General features: G+C 43.9%; 1 protein-coding gene across 4 annotated transcripts; it reads right to left on the minus strand.

Moving 5' to 3' along the window:
- Positions 1–8,443: 8,443 nt before the first annotated feature.
- LOC120917471 (E3 SUMO-protein ligase ZBED1-like) lies at positions 8,444–13,223 on the minus strand. Of its 4 annotated transcripts, none has more exons than XM_040328774.1 (5): positions 12,713–13,223; positions 12,003–12,163; positions 11,745–11,877; positions 9,211–10,753; positions 8,444–9,010 (listed from the first exon to the last, which is right to left on the minus strand). In XM_040328774.1, the coding sequence occupies exons 4-5, from the start codon at positions 10,654–10,656 to the stop codon at positions 8,522–8,524; spliced, it is 1,935 nt and encodes a 644-aa protein (XP_040184708.1). In that variant the 5' UTR covers positions 10,657–10,753; positions 11,745–11,877; positions 12,003–12,163; positions 12,713–13,223; the 3' UTR covers positions 8,444–8,521. The 4 variants fall into 4 exon arrangements, with proteins under 4 accessions (XP_040184708.1, XP_040184709.1, XP_040184707.1 ...); XM_040328775.1 differs by having other exon boundaries at positions 12,709–13,223; XM_040328773.1 differs by lacking the exon at positions 12,713–13,223 and having other exon boundaries at positions 12,003–12,522.
- Between the last annotated feature and the right edge of the window lie 1,535 nt (positions 13,224–14,758).

The following is a 14,758-nucleotide window of genomic DNA, read 5'->3' on the forward strand; positions in this document are numbered from 1 at the left end:
TGAAGTGGTTGTAAAGACACAAGGGTTTTTACCTTCATGTATTCTATGCATGAAGGTAAAAAAATACTTCTGTGTGCAGCAGCCCCCCTATACTTACATGAGCCTCCTCTCGATCCAGCGATGTCCACGAGAGCCTTGTCTCTCCAGGGACTTGCACTGCTGATTGGCTTTCTGTAGCGGTGGGAGCTATTGGCTCCCAGTGCTGTCAATCACAGCCAGTGAGCCAATTAGGAGATGGGGCCAAGGCAAGGCTCAGTGTGTGATTGGATACACAGAGCTCTGGTTCAGGAGCACCGGCATGGGACCTGAGAAGAGAAGGATCTGAGCTGCTCTGTACAAAAACCCTTACACAGAGCAGGTAAATAGGAGTAGAACATGTTTGATATAAAAAAAAGACAACGTTTTAATGTTTCGGTACCAAAAGAAAACCTACCTGTTTAGGCCTTGAGTACGACACTTGACAAGGAGATGAGCTCAACTCTTCAGACAGGACAGAAGGTGATGCACACGATACACCCACACAGGATGAACTTCCACCATCATTCTTCAGTGCTATTAGCTGCACTCTTGTTGTTTTCAAAGTATCCATTACGCCAGGCAACTCTATGGAAATGCATAAAAACTTTTTAAGTAACATAATGGCCTCACTATATCCATTCATTTCATTTGTTAGAAATTGATGACTTGTGGAAAAAATGTACTTTTACATGATTAGAGGGTTTCCTCCAGTCTGCTGCTGACCCCCCCCACTAGTTTAAAAATATTCCAGGAGGGTTTCTCCCAAGGTAAAAGTAAAGATGTTCCACAAAACAAAAATCCTACTTGTGTATATAGTATGTAGTTACCTCAGTGCACTCACTGATACTATAATGAATGTAGTACAGTAAACTCCCAGTTACCCAACGATCCCCATTGGTACTGTTGTTTCTGGTTGCTTGAGAGCGAATAGTAACTCTCAAGCATCCACCTCCCATGGCACCCTGACCCCCACTTAGCAGCTAAATAGGGTAGGGATTGGGGGCAGGGTTTTACCACCCCCAAATTCACATGTGAATGAGCCTTAAAAGTGCTATTGCCAAAGGCAACTAAGGGCTCATTCACAAGTGCGGTATGCAATGCTACAATGCGCCTCTGAGAAATTCTGCAAGGTGGTGAGGAGGCAAAATGCAGTAAAAGGCACACGATTGCAGTGCGGTAGTACGGCAATTATAGGTTTTAGTCAGGTGTGGGGAGGCAACACTGGAAGACACTGTACCCTGTGATCTTTGACTTCTCCCATGTTGTTCAGGTAGATCTCCACCTCTCTAAGGTTGCCCAACGCTGCCTTAAAACACTGTAGAATAAAAGGGCAAATGATTGGTCAAACAGAAAATAAAGATAAAAAAAGATAAAAAAAATAAATAAATAACAAAGGCAACAGTACTGGTGGAATAACACACAATAAATAGATAAAAAATGAAAAGACTGCGCCAATATAAAACATTTAATTGAAATTAAAAAATGTCACCAATACCAATTCACATTTAAAGATTGGCATCCAGGGGCTGATATGACAAAAACGGTGCACAATAATTAACCAAAACAAAAAATCAGAGTGCACAGAAAAATTAGTATATAAATTCACAAAATGAATGTCCAATTATATGTATAAACAATGAGAGGTTAATACGCCAAATCGGTGATCCCAAAATTGTATGCCAACAGCACACAATTGGCAAACCAAACCTCAAAAGTTCTTAATGATATAACCACAAAACTCAAACACTGATGACCAAATGAATAATGAAGGATGATGCAGATATGATAATCAGATACAGTGCCAGTTGAATGCGGTGATATAAAAAAACAGAAGGTGCCCACCAACGTAATTAAGTTGTCTGCTTACCAAAGGCAAGTTGTCTCAGTTGTCGGTTTTCTTCTTTCAAGTGCTTATTCCGGTTTTCCATTCACCAGTTGTCAGTCAGTCTTGGTCAGGTGCTTTGACAACAGCTGGCGGCCCATCTGTCAAACCCCCCCCCCCCCCCCCAAAAAAAAAAAAAAAAATAGCTTTCCACCTCCCCACCCCCTCCCACACACACACCCCAGACACCGCTAACCTCTTTCTGCACACTTTATTTGATGGCAGCTGAATGTAAACAGCAGGTAGTGGGGGAACCATAGCCAGACTGCCATTGACTGTTTCAATTTTAAAATTAGGCTGACTATTGCGCCCCCTTCCCACTGCCTGCTGTCAATCAGCAGAGGAAGACCTGAAGAAGAATGTTCTCTTTCAAATCCTCTCCTTTGCTGATTGACAACAGGCAGTGGGCGGGTGCAATAGCCCACTAGCTATTGGCTACTGCAAATTAAAATAGTCAATAGCAACCTGGCTATTGATTTCCCTGCTATCTGCTCTTTTTTCCTGTATTCTGACAGTGGCCAGTGGCTGTTAGAATACAAAAAAAGGCTAGGTGTCAACTGATATCAGGCTACTTCTGGGGCAGCTGGATGTAAACAGAATATCAGTACCTCATATTGTTATCGGCCTGAAAGGTGGCCCATAATTGGTATCTGTATGGAAAAATCCATATCTGTTGGCACCTAGAAGCAGGGCAGATAATAATATGCAAAAGGGGAGGGAGACATAAAACATTGGTAGCACTGTGCCCTGACATTATGGGGAATATTTACTAAAGGCAAATCCACTTTGCACTACAAGTGCATTTGGAAGTGCAGTTGCTGTAGATCTGAAGGGGACATGCTAAGAAAAAAAAAAAACATTTTTGCTTGTACATGACTGGATGATAAAATCAGCAGAGCCTCCCCTCATTTCAGATCTTCCCCTCAGATCTACAGTGACTGCATTTCCAGGTGCACTTGTAGTGCAAAATGGATTTGCCTTCAGTAAATCAACTCCTATGCTGCATGGTGAGTGGATATAGAATGGAATCCGTATAATATTATATGCAGCAATGTGCACTGAAAGTATGCTACACAGTTACTGGATATAACATGGAAGCCACACATATTATAAGCAGCAGGATGACATGCTGTGGAAGAGGAGCTCTGTAATAGTACATTACTGTGCACAATGCTGTATGGTAACTGGGGAGGTGAATGCACTCAGAATGAGAACTATTCAGCAGGAAATAGACAAATAAAACTTAACTCATGCACCAAACTTTCACAATTCTAATATTATTTGATAGAAGACATACCATACATCCAGGAGAATACATCCAGCAGAATACAGAGAGTGTCTCCACCATGCCATGCTTTCCTTTTCAGACTAGGCCTAAGGCCTTAACAGGAAGTGAGAGGTGAAAGTTCACCCCTCTGGTTCCCACTGCTCACTTCCTGTCTTCCTGTATTATGATTGAAGTGTCTCTGTTTGAAGAGTTTTTCCCAGGGCAGGATTTACATATTAGAAGATTGATGGGGGAGGCATTCTATATATATATATACACACACACACTGTATCTTCATTCTGCTATATGTGTGTGTTTGTATATATATATATCAGATATACTCTGTGTATGTGTGTGTATATTTGTATATATATATATATATATATATATACACACACTATCTATATATATATATATATATATATACACACACACACACATACATGCATATATACACACACACATACTGTATACACACACACACACACAACAATGCAGCTCTCATCACTTACATATCTAGCTTCCAGCCCAGTCTAGTATTGTCACATGACAACAGTGCAGCTTGGGCAGGATATGACATTTAAAGCGGAGTTCCACCCAAAAGTGGAAGCTCCACTTATTTGCCTCCCCCCCCTACTTTGCCACCTTTCGGGGGAGGGGAGCAGGTTCCTGTTTTTGACAGGTACCTGTCCCCACTTCCGTGGGATCTCCCTGCGGCGGATGCGTTTCCGATGCTTTTCTGCATGCGTGTTTTTGATGCAATCCAGGGCATGTTTGGTGTGTTTTTAAAGCATTCCAGTGCATTTTCCTCCCCTTTTTTTCTTAACCTTAGATAAGGACATGTGTGTTAAGGTGCATTCTAGTGCGTTTTTGATGTGCTTTACAGTGTTTCAGTACAGTCCAGTGCAGGAAAAATGCAGCATGCTCTACTTTTTTTCTGGAACTGCAAGCACTGGTGTGAACTATGCCATTGAAAACCATATAACCTACTTTCCATGCAGAAAAAAAAAAACGCATTTGACTGCATGTGGTGTGAATTGGCCCCTATAGGGAATGGCGGCAGCAGCACCCGAGAGCCAATGGAAATATTGGCTGGGGTACCAACATCGCCGGATTCCAGGACAGGTAAGTGTCCTAATATTAAGTCAGCAGCTGCAGTGTGTGTACAGTATGGGGGTTATTTACTAAAGACAAATTCACTTTGCACTACAAGTGCAAACTACAAGTGCAAAGTGCACTTGAAATTGCACTGAAAGACTACTTGTAAGTGCAGGCGCTGTAAATCTGAGGGGTAGATCTGAAATGAGGGGAAGCTCTGCTGATTTTATCATCCAATCATGTGCAAGCTAAAATTTTTATTTTCCTCTGATCTACCTCTGATCTACAGCAACTGCACTTCCAAGTGCACTTTCCTTGCAATTTCAAGTGCACTTTGCATTTGTAGTTTGCACTTGTAGTGCAAAGTGGATTTACCTTTCGTAAATAACCCCTCTTTGTGTAGCTGCTGAGTTTTAATTTTGAGCTGGGGAGAACTTTAATATCCCAATTCCTTTTAATTGGCTGCTGGAATTACCCTTCAGCAGGTACTAAGTCCAAACAATGGACTGGACTTAGTATAAAAAGAATATACAGTATATATACTAGGGCTGCGCATCTTCACTCGTCTCACGATTCGATGCGATTACGATTATCAAGTCCACGATTCGATTCGATTCGATTCGGCGATGCATCACGATGCATCAAGATTATTACCCAAGTCCCCTTGTTTTTCAATTTTACATCAAAAAATTAATTCAATCAGTCAGAAATTGCACAAAAATATTTATTTGTATCTGCTATTTAAACAAATCATACCAAGTTCCCTGCATATCATATAGCAAAGTCTGAATGAACAAAACAGTGCAGCAGACAACAGTATTTATTTAAAACAGTACTGTCAGTGTCTCTGAAACATTAAACTGTTGTGCTGGCCTGGCTGGTGCAGTTAGTTTATAAGTTTTGCAATAGTTTTACCATATAATATATATTATATATTATATAATATTAAACAGTACCTACAAAAAAAGGAGCACTTCAGTTCCTGACTGTAAAACATCACAGTGAGTCAGTGAACCTATAACACAGTCAGTGACTGTGTTATAGGTTCACTCACTGTGATGTTTGCCAGTCAGGAACTGTCTGTCACACAGTGTGTTCAAGTTGTCTGTGTTGCAGAACTTCCTGGTTCACCGTGATTGTTTTGGCAGCAGCACCACCACCAGCACCACCACCACCAGCACCAGCACCAGCACCAGCACCACCACCAGCACCAGCACCACCACCAGCACCACCACCAGCACCACCACCACCACCACCACCACCACCACCAGCACCAGCACCACCAGCACCAGCACCACCACCAGCACCAGATGGGTAGTACGTCTAGATCAGTGCTATAAGCTCTCAGAGTTGTCACTTTACAGAAAACGTTACCTGCACTGAGCACTCAGCGAGCACTCTACCACGATACATCAACTGAAGCCAAGCCATGCCACCATTAGAGGAAGCTGGAAAATCCTTGACAGAATAAATTTTCAACTGAATCTGAAAACCTTGGACAAATCTTTATGGGATCACAAACACACACCACAGAATACCAGAAAAAAAATAAACACACATCCTCCTCACTGAATCATAATGGTAAAGGGCAGGCCACAGGACGGGCAATGTGGCACAGCCACCATAGTCAGACATGATGTCAGAAGGTCGGTGTGTGTTTTTTTGGTTTGTGTGAATGTGTATTTGTGTGATCCAATAAAGATTTACTCCAGGTTTTAAGTTTCAATTTATTCTTTCAATGATTTGCCTTCCTCTGGTGGCTTGGCGGGCGTCAGTTGTCTTTAATCAAATAAATACACTTTTAGAATATTTGGCTGAGGTTTTAAGTTGAGCCCCCCTAAAAATTGACATTCAAAAGATAGACAGTACATCAAGTTAGAAAATTCAATGGAATGGACACATTTTTGAAGATTGTGTCCGACACAATCTTAAAAAATAATACCATTCTCCCCAGTGCTAGAAATTGAAAAGCTTGTCGTCACACAGTGACTTAACAGAAAATTTTACCTGCACTCTACCACGCATAGTCGCATACACCAACTGAAGCCAAGCCACGCCACCATTAGAGGAAGCTGGAAAATCCTTGACCGAAAAAATTGGCAACTGAATATGAAAACCTTGGACAAATCTTTATGGGATCACAAACAGTCACCACAGAATACCAAAAATAAAAAGAAAACACACACATGACACTGAATAATGATTGGTAAAGGGCAGGCCACAGCAGGTCAGACAGACAAGCGGGCAATGTGGCACAGCCACAGACAACATGAGGTCAGGTAGGTGTGTTTTTTTTTTTGGTTCGTGTGATCCAATAAAGATTTACTCCAGGTTTTAAGTTTCAATTTATTCTTTCAAGGATTTGCCTTCCTCTGGTGGCTTGGCGGGCATGACAGACACATTGGGAAAACACCAAAAAACACGTCAGTGTAAAAATACAAAATGGATCGGACTGACAGTCGCATAATAGAAAACCATTCTCCATCTCCTCTCCACTCCAGTGCTGCTAAAAGCTAGAATAATATCATATATTCTGATTAATCATCACAGTGAACTTAGAATATATGATATTATACAATTACAAATATACATATTATAACAAAATGTTACATTCATTGATCGTTTGCAATTGCCACGACCTGTCGACCACTGCCAGTCACCTGCAGGCGGTCACTGCCAGTCTGACTGCCAGTGCCACGACGGCACCCCACCAGTCAGTCAGTCACAGTGACTGAGTGCATTCCGTTGAGGACGAGAGTGGCATAACTGGCGTTAACCGTTAAGTAACTGGTCTTGTTGACAATGACAGGGATGGAGTTGGAGTAACTCGTCGTGAGGGAGGGGTGGGGAGGAAAAAGGGAAAGGGGGGGAGGGAAAGGGGAAGGGGGGGGAGGGAAAGGGGGAGGGGGGGGGGGGGGAAGGGGGGGAGGAAAGAGGGAAAGGGGGAGGGGGGAGGGAAAGGGGAAGGGAAAGGGGGGGAGAAAGAAAGACACAGAGACAGACAGACACAGAGACAGACACTCACAGACACAGAGACAGACACAGAGACAGACACTCACAGACACAGAGACAGACACTCACAGACACTGAGACAGACACAGAGACAGACACAGAGACAGACACAGAGACAGACACAGAGACAGACACAGAGACAGACACTCACAGACACAGAGACAGACACAGAGACAGACACAGAGACAGACACAGAGACAGACAGTCAGACACAGACAGTCAGACACAGACAGTCAGACACAGACAGAGACACAGACAGACAGACACAGACAGAGACACAGACAGACAGACACAGAGACACAGACAGACAGACACAGAGACACAGACAGACAGACACAGAGACACAGACAGACAGACACAGAGACACAGACAGACAGACACAGACAGAGACACAGACATACACACAGACACAGAGACAGACACAGAGAGCGGTAAACGTAAAAAGAGAGAGAGAGACTGAGAGGGAGACAGAACGAGAGATAGGGAGACGGAAAGAGAGATAGAGAAAGACAGAAAAAAGGAGAGAAAGAAAGAAAAGAAAGAGAAAGGAGAGAAAGAATGAGGTAAAATTGAGGAAAGGACTAGTAGGACTAGGAGCCGAAGGAGAGGAAAAGTTCTCCTCCTTTCCTCCTTTAGTCTCTCCCCTTTCCTTCTCTCTCTCTCTCCCCTTCTTTCCTTCTCTTGGAGAAGGAAAGAGGGAGAGGGAGGAAGGAAAGAATGAGGGAGAGGGAGGAAGGAAAGAATGAGGAGAGAGGGAGGAAGGAAAGAAAGAAAGAATGAGGAGAGAGGGAGGAAGGAAAGAAAGAAAGAAAGAAAGAAAGAAAGAAAGAAAGAAAGAAAGAAAGAAAGAAAGAAAGAAAGAATGAGGAGAGAGGGAGGAAGGAAAGAATGAGGAGAGAGGGAGGAAAGAGGGAAAAAAAGGAAAGGAGGAGAGAGAGGGAAAAAGGGGAGGGAGAGGGAAAGGGAAAAGGGGAGGGAAAGGGGAAAGGGAAAAGGGGAGGGAGAGGGAAAAGGGGAGGGAAAGGGAAAAGGGGAGGGAAAGGGAAAAGGGGAGGGAAAGGGGAGGGAAAGGGAAGGGAAAGGGAAGGGGAAGGGAAAAGGGAAGGGGAAGGGGGAAAAGGGGAGGGGAAGGGAAAAGGGGAGGGGAAGGGAAAAGGGGAGTCTGGCAGGGGAGACAGAGAAATAAAAAATTTCAGTGGCAGAGACAATGCTATAAACAAAATCTATAAAATTAAAAACACTGCTCAGCATTTGGGAACATGTAGATTTTTCTGTAAGAACACCAATTGATCTACATGGTCTGGTTTGAGGGCGCTTCTTTTTGCAGTTACCACATCTCCTGCAGTGGAGAAAACCCGCTCTGCAGACACGCTTGTACCTGGGATACACAAGTATTGCTTTGACAGCCGAGAAAGGAGGGGAAATATGACCTCATGCTCACGCCACCAGTTCAAAGGGTCCTCAGTGAGAGGCAGAGGTGGGGCTTTACAATAGTTTTCCATTTCCTCTTCAGCCTTGGCATAGGGGGTCTTTTTGGGTTCTATTGTACCTTCAGTGTCAGTGAAAGACTGTCCCAGCAAACTCACGAGCAGCGATCTGGCCTTTTTGGGAGGAGATGGTGGAGATGGAGAATGGTTGTCTTCGATGGGTGAACTGTCCTCTTCTTCCAGAGTTCGTTTTCTTCTAGGCACTTGATGATCCTCTTGTGTCCTCTCACTCTCATCTGATGTAATCTGTGTTTGAACAAAAAAGAAACGGAAAAAAAACAATAAGTAAAAACACAAATGTCAATGCCTTTGATTCTGATGGGGTGATGAAAAAGCACAGGAAACGGACAGTACAGTTCCCGCACCGCATCAGATTCAGAAGCGTGGTAGTGCTACTGTCGTTTCAAGAAGAAACATGATGGAATTCTTCAAATTAATTTAATTACCTCCAAGGATGCAGCTTCCTCAGTGACTCCTTTAAATATCTCCAATCTTTCTTCATCTGTGAGGATGAAAGGCAGTCCCTTAAAGCGAGGATCCAGTGCAGAGGCTGTATGAAGGATCTTCTTCTCGGCCTCACTGCTGTACCTCTTCTGGAGATCTGTTCTAATAGAATTCTTGATCTCATGGATCATGGGTGTGTCTCCCATCGTGTCTGTCATGCTCTGGAGAAGTTGTGCATTTATAGGGGCAATGAGAGAAACTGTTGGATTGCGCTCTTCTGACATCAGCATGGTTGCATCCTTCATTGGCTTTAATGCACTCACGGCGTCCTCTGCATTTGACACATCTGTTTCGTTTAGAGTGCAGAGATCGGACTCTCCTCTTCTGACTTCTGGAGACAGCAAGGTGGCACAGACTGCAGGTTGTTGTTCCAAGAACCTCTCGACCATGTCGTATGCACTGTTCCATCTTGTTGCCACATCAGTTATCAGCTTATGATTCTTCAAGCCAAGACATTTCTGTTTCTCTTTTAGACAGTGGCTTGCTCTAGTGCTGCGGTGAAAGAATGTGGATATCCGACGTACTCTGCCAAGAAGCCTAGAGAGAGTGGCCACTTTCAACGCTCGCTGGGATGCAAGATTCAGTGTATGGGCGAAGCATTTCACATGGGGGAATTTTCCAACTTGAGCTGCAACTATCATGTTTGACGCGTTGTCGGTCACAAGCACTACAGATTTATCGGACAGCTGCCATTCTTCCACAACATGAGAAAGTAGCTCTGCCAGATGAGCACCCGTGTGAGACTCATAAATGGCTCTCGTTTGCAGTACATGCGACAAAATCTGCCAGTCCTTACTAACGTAATGTGCTGTTATTGTAACATAAGACTCTGTCGTGACTGAAGTCCAGGAATCACACGTTATTGCGACTCGACTTGCTTGGCTCATTGATGCAATTATCTTAGCTTTGGTTTCGTGGTAGAGTGCAGGTATGACGTTTTCTGTAAAGTGACTTCGTGACGGGATCTTGTAACGCGGCTCTATCGTCTTCAAAAGGTAGCGAAACCCACTGTTTTCCACAACAGAGTAAGGGCGCAGGTCCTTCGCTATGAAAGCTGCCACAGCTTTTGTTATTCTCTTTACCTTTTCAGAGTTGGGCGGCAAAGTTGACTGTAACATTGCATCAATTTTTGGCTGATCTGGGTTCATTTCCTTGGTGGTGGTGGTAGGTTTTAGCATTTCTGGGTGAAAACGGCTGACGTGGTTTCTCAGATTAGTAGTATTCCCTAGATATTTAATTTTTGTGTGACAGATTTTACACACAGCGTATGACTTGTCCAATTCGTGCTTGCCACTTTTTTCATAAAAGCCAAAATGTTCCCAGATGTTTGCTTTTAAAAAGCTAGGTGCATTTTTTATCTCTCGTTCCTTTTGTTCTACTTCTGCCATTTTTATTTACTAGCAAATGCAATGCATGCCAGGCATCTATGTGAATTTGTGAGTAGGGATGACACAAGTCTTGACGTGACGATGATGTTGTCAAACTCTGTCAGTTTAAAAAAAAAAAAAAAAATTTGAGTGACTAAGCCTAAAGCCTGCCACGAGATCAACAGAAAAAGTAACACGTTTCTTTCTAGTATGTATGTAATTGTATGATATGTAAAATCCTCATTTATTATTCTACCCCCCCCCCCACACACGCAGTTAGTCGCAGTCGCTGTCAACTTGTCAAGTGTCAACTATCATTATTCATCATGTGTAAAAGAAAAAATGCGCCCTGGCCCCTCACCTCGTCTGCCGCCGGTGGTTGGTCAACTCAACTGGTGGTGGTCATGGTCATTGGTCAATGCATTGGCATTGCAATGGTCACAGTCTCAGAGAGTCAGCGACAGCCGGTCACGTTATATCGCACTCTCTCTCCTTCTCCAATCTGGTACACTGGCATTATTTGAGATCACAAACTGGCTGCTATAACACAACAACAACATGTCCCGCCAACATCCCCCCCCCCCAATGACATAATGCCAGTGCCACCCATTTCATTAATTCTGGTTTTATGCATCATTTGAATGTCTTGTCTTGGTGATTGATTCACAATTCACAAGTTCATACTTACCTTGTTTGTATTGTAATATGATGCTTTTTGGTTTTGCTCATCATTACTGCCCCACACACAATGCACTTGCCTTGCAGTGCAGCTGCAGCATGTGTGGGGCTGGGGCAGTGATGAGCAAAACCATAAATGCTCTCAAAAAGTATCAATAAAGTTGTGATCAAACAATCATCATTCATCACTAAGACAAGACAGTCACACTGGACAAGTGGACAAATGGTCAGGACAGAACATTCAATGGATTAGAGATAGAGATATATAGACCTAGACCAGCACCAGCACTGCAGACCTACAGTCATAAACGTAACCATAATTAATTAAATGGCAATGGTATGGTCTGGTGATTGTCACTTAAACTCATTAAACCTTTCATGACATAGTTATTTAATATAATGTGAAAGATGATGTTTATTAGTTTTCCTACCTGATTAATGATGATACGATGATAACGACGACGGTGGTGCTGGTGGTGGTGGTGGTGGTGGTGGTGGTGGTGGCACTGCTGGCTGCTGGTGGTGGAGCGATTCTCCTCCTGCCTGTGGTGGACTGGACTGAGCCTGAGGAGTGAGGAAAAACGGACAGGTGAGGTGACACAAGTGACAATTTTTTTTTTTAGGTACGGTAACAGGCAGTGAGCAGCTGCAGTCTCTGTGAGTGGTGTATCTGTGTGATGGTCACCTACCTGTCACAACAAGGTGGCAGAGTCTGGCTGGCACGTGGCACCTGCGGGTCTCCTCTCCTGCTGCCTGTGATGATGAAGGGACTCGGAGTGTGTGGCACTGGCAGCTGCGGCCTAGCTCCCTGTCCTGCGAGCCGGGTAACGGATGGGCTGGTCTCCCTCTCCTAAAAAAAAAAGATAGCAATTGATTGATTGATTGCATCACGAAACTGGAAAGTGAAAAGGGGGGTAAAATTAAAAATTGTAAAATACCCAGTTCAAGATGTATGGGACAGAACAGTCAAAATGTTTTATTTTTTAAGTAACCAAACAGGCAGGCAGGCATGTTATATTGTTAAATAGTTGTGCTTTAAACCACATGACAATCCCAAGAACAGCAGTATTGAACAGTTGCAAACAGTGTTGTCTGGCATATCTTTGTAAATGATGTGATCAGTGATCACTCACTAAGACCTCTAACTTTACAGCATTGCAAAAAGCTGCCACTGACTGTAGTGTATTCAATACACATAGTGTATTTGACTTGCAGCTTTTTGCAATGCTGTAAACTAAGTTAGAGGTCTTAGTGAGTGATCACTGATCACATGCATCACAGTAATACAAAGATATGCCAGACAGTCAGACAGTGTGCAATTGTGCAGAAGCAGATCATCATCTCCCCCCCAAAAATAATAAAAATCCCCCAAAAAAATGCAGAAGGGTAACTTACTAACCAGTTTGTGCTCCCATGTGGCATGTGCTGCCTGCCACTGCTGCTCACTGTGTCTGAGTGTGCGGCACTGTGTCAGGCGGTGGCTGCGGCCTAGCTCGGGTCTCACTCGTCTCCTTCACTCCAGTCCTGCGGTCTCCTCCTCCTCTGTCCCCCTGCAAGACACTGTCAGCCTGTTTTTTTTCTTTTGTACACTCTGAGCGCTCTTGGGGGTACGAGGACGGGTCCGCTGTGCTCAGTGCTGCTCCGTCCGTCTCCTCTCCAGTCCTCCTCACGAGTCGACTCACACGTGCGACACAGGGGGAGGGGGGTGTCACTGTCGTCACGTCAGCGGGAGGCGGGAGGCGGGAAAGAAGGCGCCAAAAAACTTTTTTTTCCGACTCGGCTCTGCAAGGCGGACGCGACGCTGACGTCATCAACATGCATCGATTATTTAAAGCAACCGCATCGATGCAGAATCGCCGGGGGTCGAATCGCGATGCATCGCTGCATCGATTATATTCGACAGCCCTAATATATACTATATATAATATATTGCCAAAAGTATTAGGACACCTGCCTTTACACGCACATGAACTTTAATGGCATCCCAGTCTATGGGGGTTATTTCCGAAAGGCAAATCCACTTTGCACTACAAGTGCACTGCAAATACACTTGAAGTGCAATCGCTGCAGATCACTGTAGATCAGAGGAGAAGCTCTGAATTGAGGGGAAGCTCTGCTGATTTTATCATCCAATCATGTGCAAGCTAAAATGTTGTTTTTTATTTTCCTTCCATATTACCCTCAGATCTACAGTGACTACACTTCCAAATGCACTTTCCAGTGCACTTGTAGTGCAAAGTGGATTTGCCTTTCACAAATAACCCCCAGTAACAGCTTCAATTCCTCTGGGAATGTTTGACCATTCTTCCAGAAGCACATTTGTGAGGTCAGGCAATCATGTTGGATGAGAAGGCCTGGCTCATAGTCTGCACACAAATTCATCCCAAAGGTGTTCTATCAGGTTGAGGTCAGGACTCTGTGCAGGCCAGTCAAGTTCCTCCACCCCAAACTCGCTCATCCATGTCTTTATGGACCTTGCTTTGTGCACTGGTCCAAATCATTTGGTGGAGGGGGATTATCGTGAGGGGGGGGGGGGGATTATGGTGGGGGGTTGTTTTTCAGGGGTTGGGCTTGGCTCCTTAGTTCCAGTGAAGGGAACTCTTAAAGCGGGGGTTCACCCTATATAAAAAAAAATAATAATTTTTTTTCCCTCTAGCATTAAATTCGGCATAGTAGCGCGAGCTACAGTATGCCTGTCTGTATTTTTTTATCGCCGTACTCACTGTTATATCGTACATAGAAGATTCCGGGGAATAGGCGCCGTGAAGAGCCGAGACCTACTCCGGCTGTCTTCGGGGAGCGTGACATGCCAGAGCCGGCCGTCAATCACCCTCCCTCTTGCTAGGAACGCCCATTCCCCGCGGCAGACGGAATCGTCTATGTACGATATAACAGTGAGTACGGGGATAAAAAAATTAAGACCGGCATACTGTAGCTCGCGCTACTATGCCGGATTTTATGCTGAAATGTTGTTCTGCAGGGTGAACCACCGCTTTAAAGCGTCAGCATACCAAGACATTTTGGACAATTTCATGCTCCCAACTTTGTGCGAACAGTTTGGGGACAGCCCCTTCCTGTTCCAACATGACTGCCCACCAGTGCACAAAGCAAGGACCATAAAGACACTGATGAGCGAGTTTGGTGATAATAGTGTAACTTCTGATTCATGGATTAAACAGAACATTGAAGATTTATATCCAGAGTTTCTCTCGGTACCCTGTAAGCAGACAAGATCCTTGGACTGTGGAGGTGGATGTCTGAAGGTTCTCATTCATTCAGGTCAATCAATAAATCAAGCTAACCGGACTTGCTGTATTTTAAGACGTTTTGCTGGTCCGCCGGCAAGAGGTTTATCTGCTTTGTATTAAATGGATCATGTGCTTAAAATCTTATAAAAAAATGTAATATTTTATTTGAATCTTTTGGTTTTTATTTTTATTTTAAA

This window comes from Rana temporaria, chromosome 11, assembly GCF_905171775.1.
Source record: "Rana temporaria chromosome 11, aRanTem1.1, whole genome shotgun sequence".
Lineage (NCBI taxonomy): Eukaryota > Metazoa > Chordata > Amphibia > Anura > Ranidae > Rana > Rana temporaria.

What these genes read in the sequence shown, in the direction of transcription:
- LOC120917471 (XM_040328774.1), bottom strand. Translation starts at nt 10,656, where the DNA reads ATGGCAGAAGTAGAACAAAAGGAACGAGAGATAAAAAATGCACCTAGC. An exon ending in AGGAAGCTGCATCCTTGGAG is followed by an intron (nt 9,011 to 9,210) that starts GTAATTAAATTA and finishes GTTCAAACACAG; the next exon opens with ATTACATCAGATGAGAGTGA.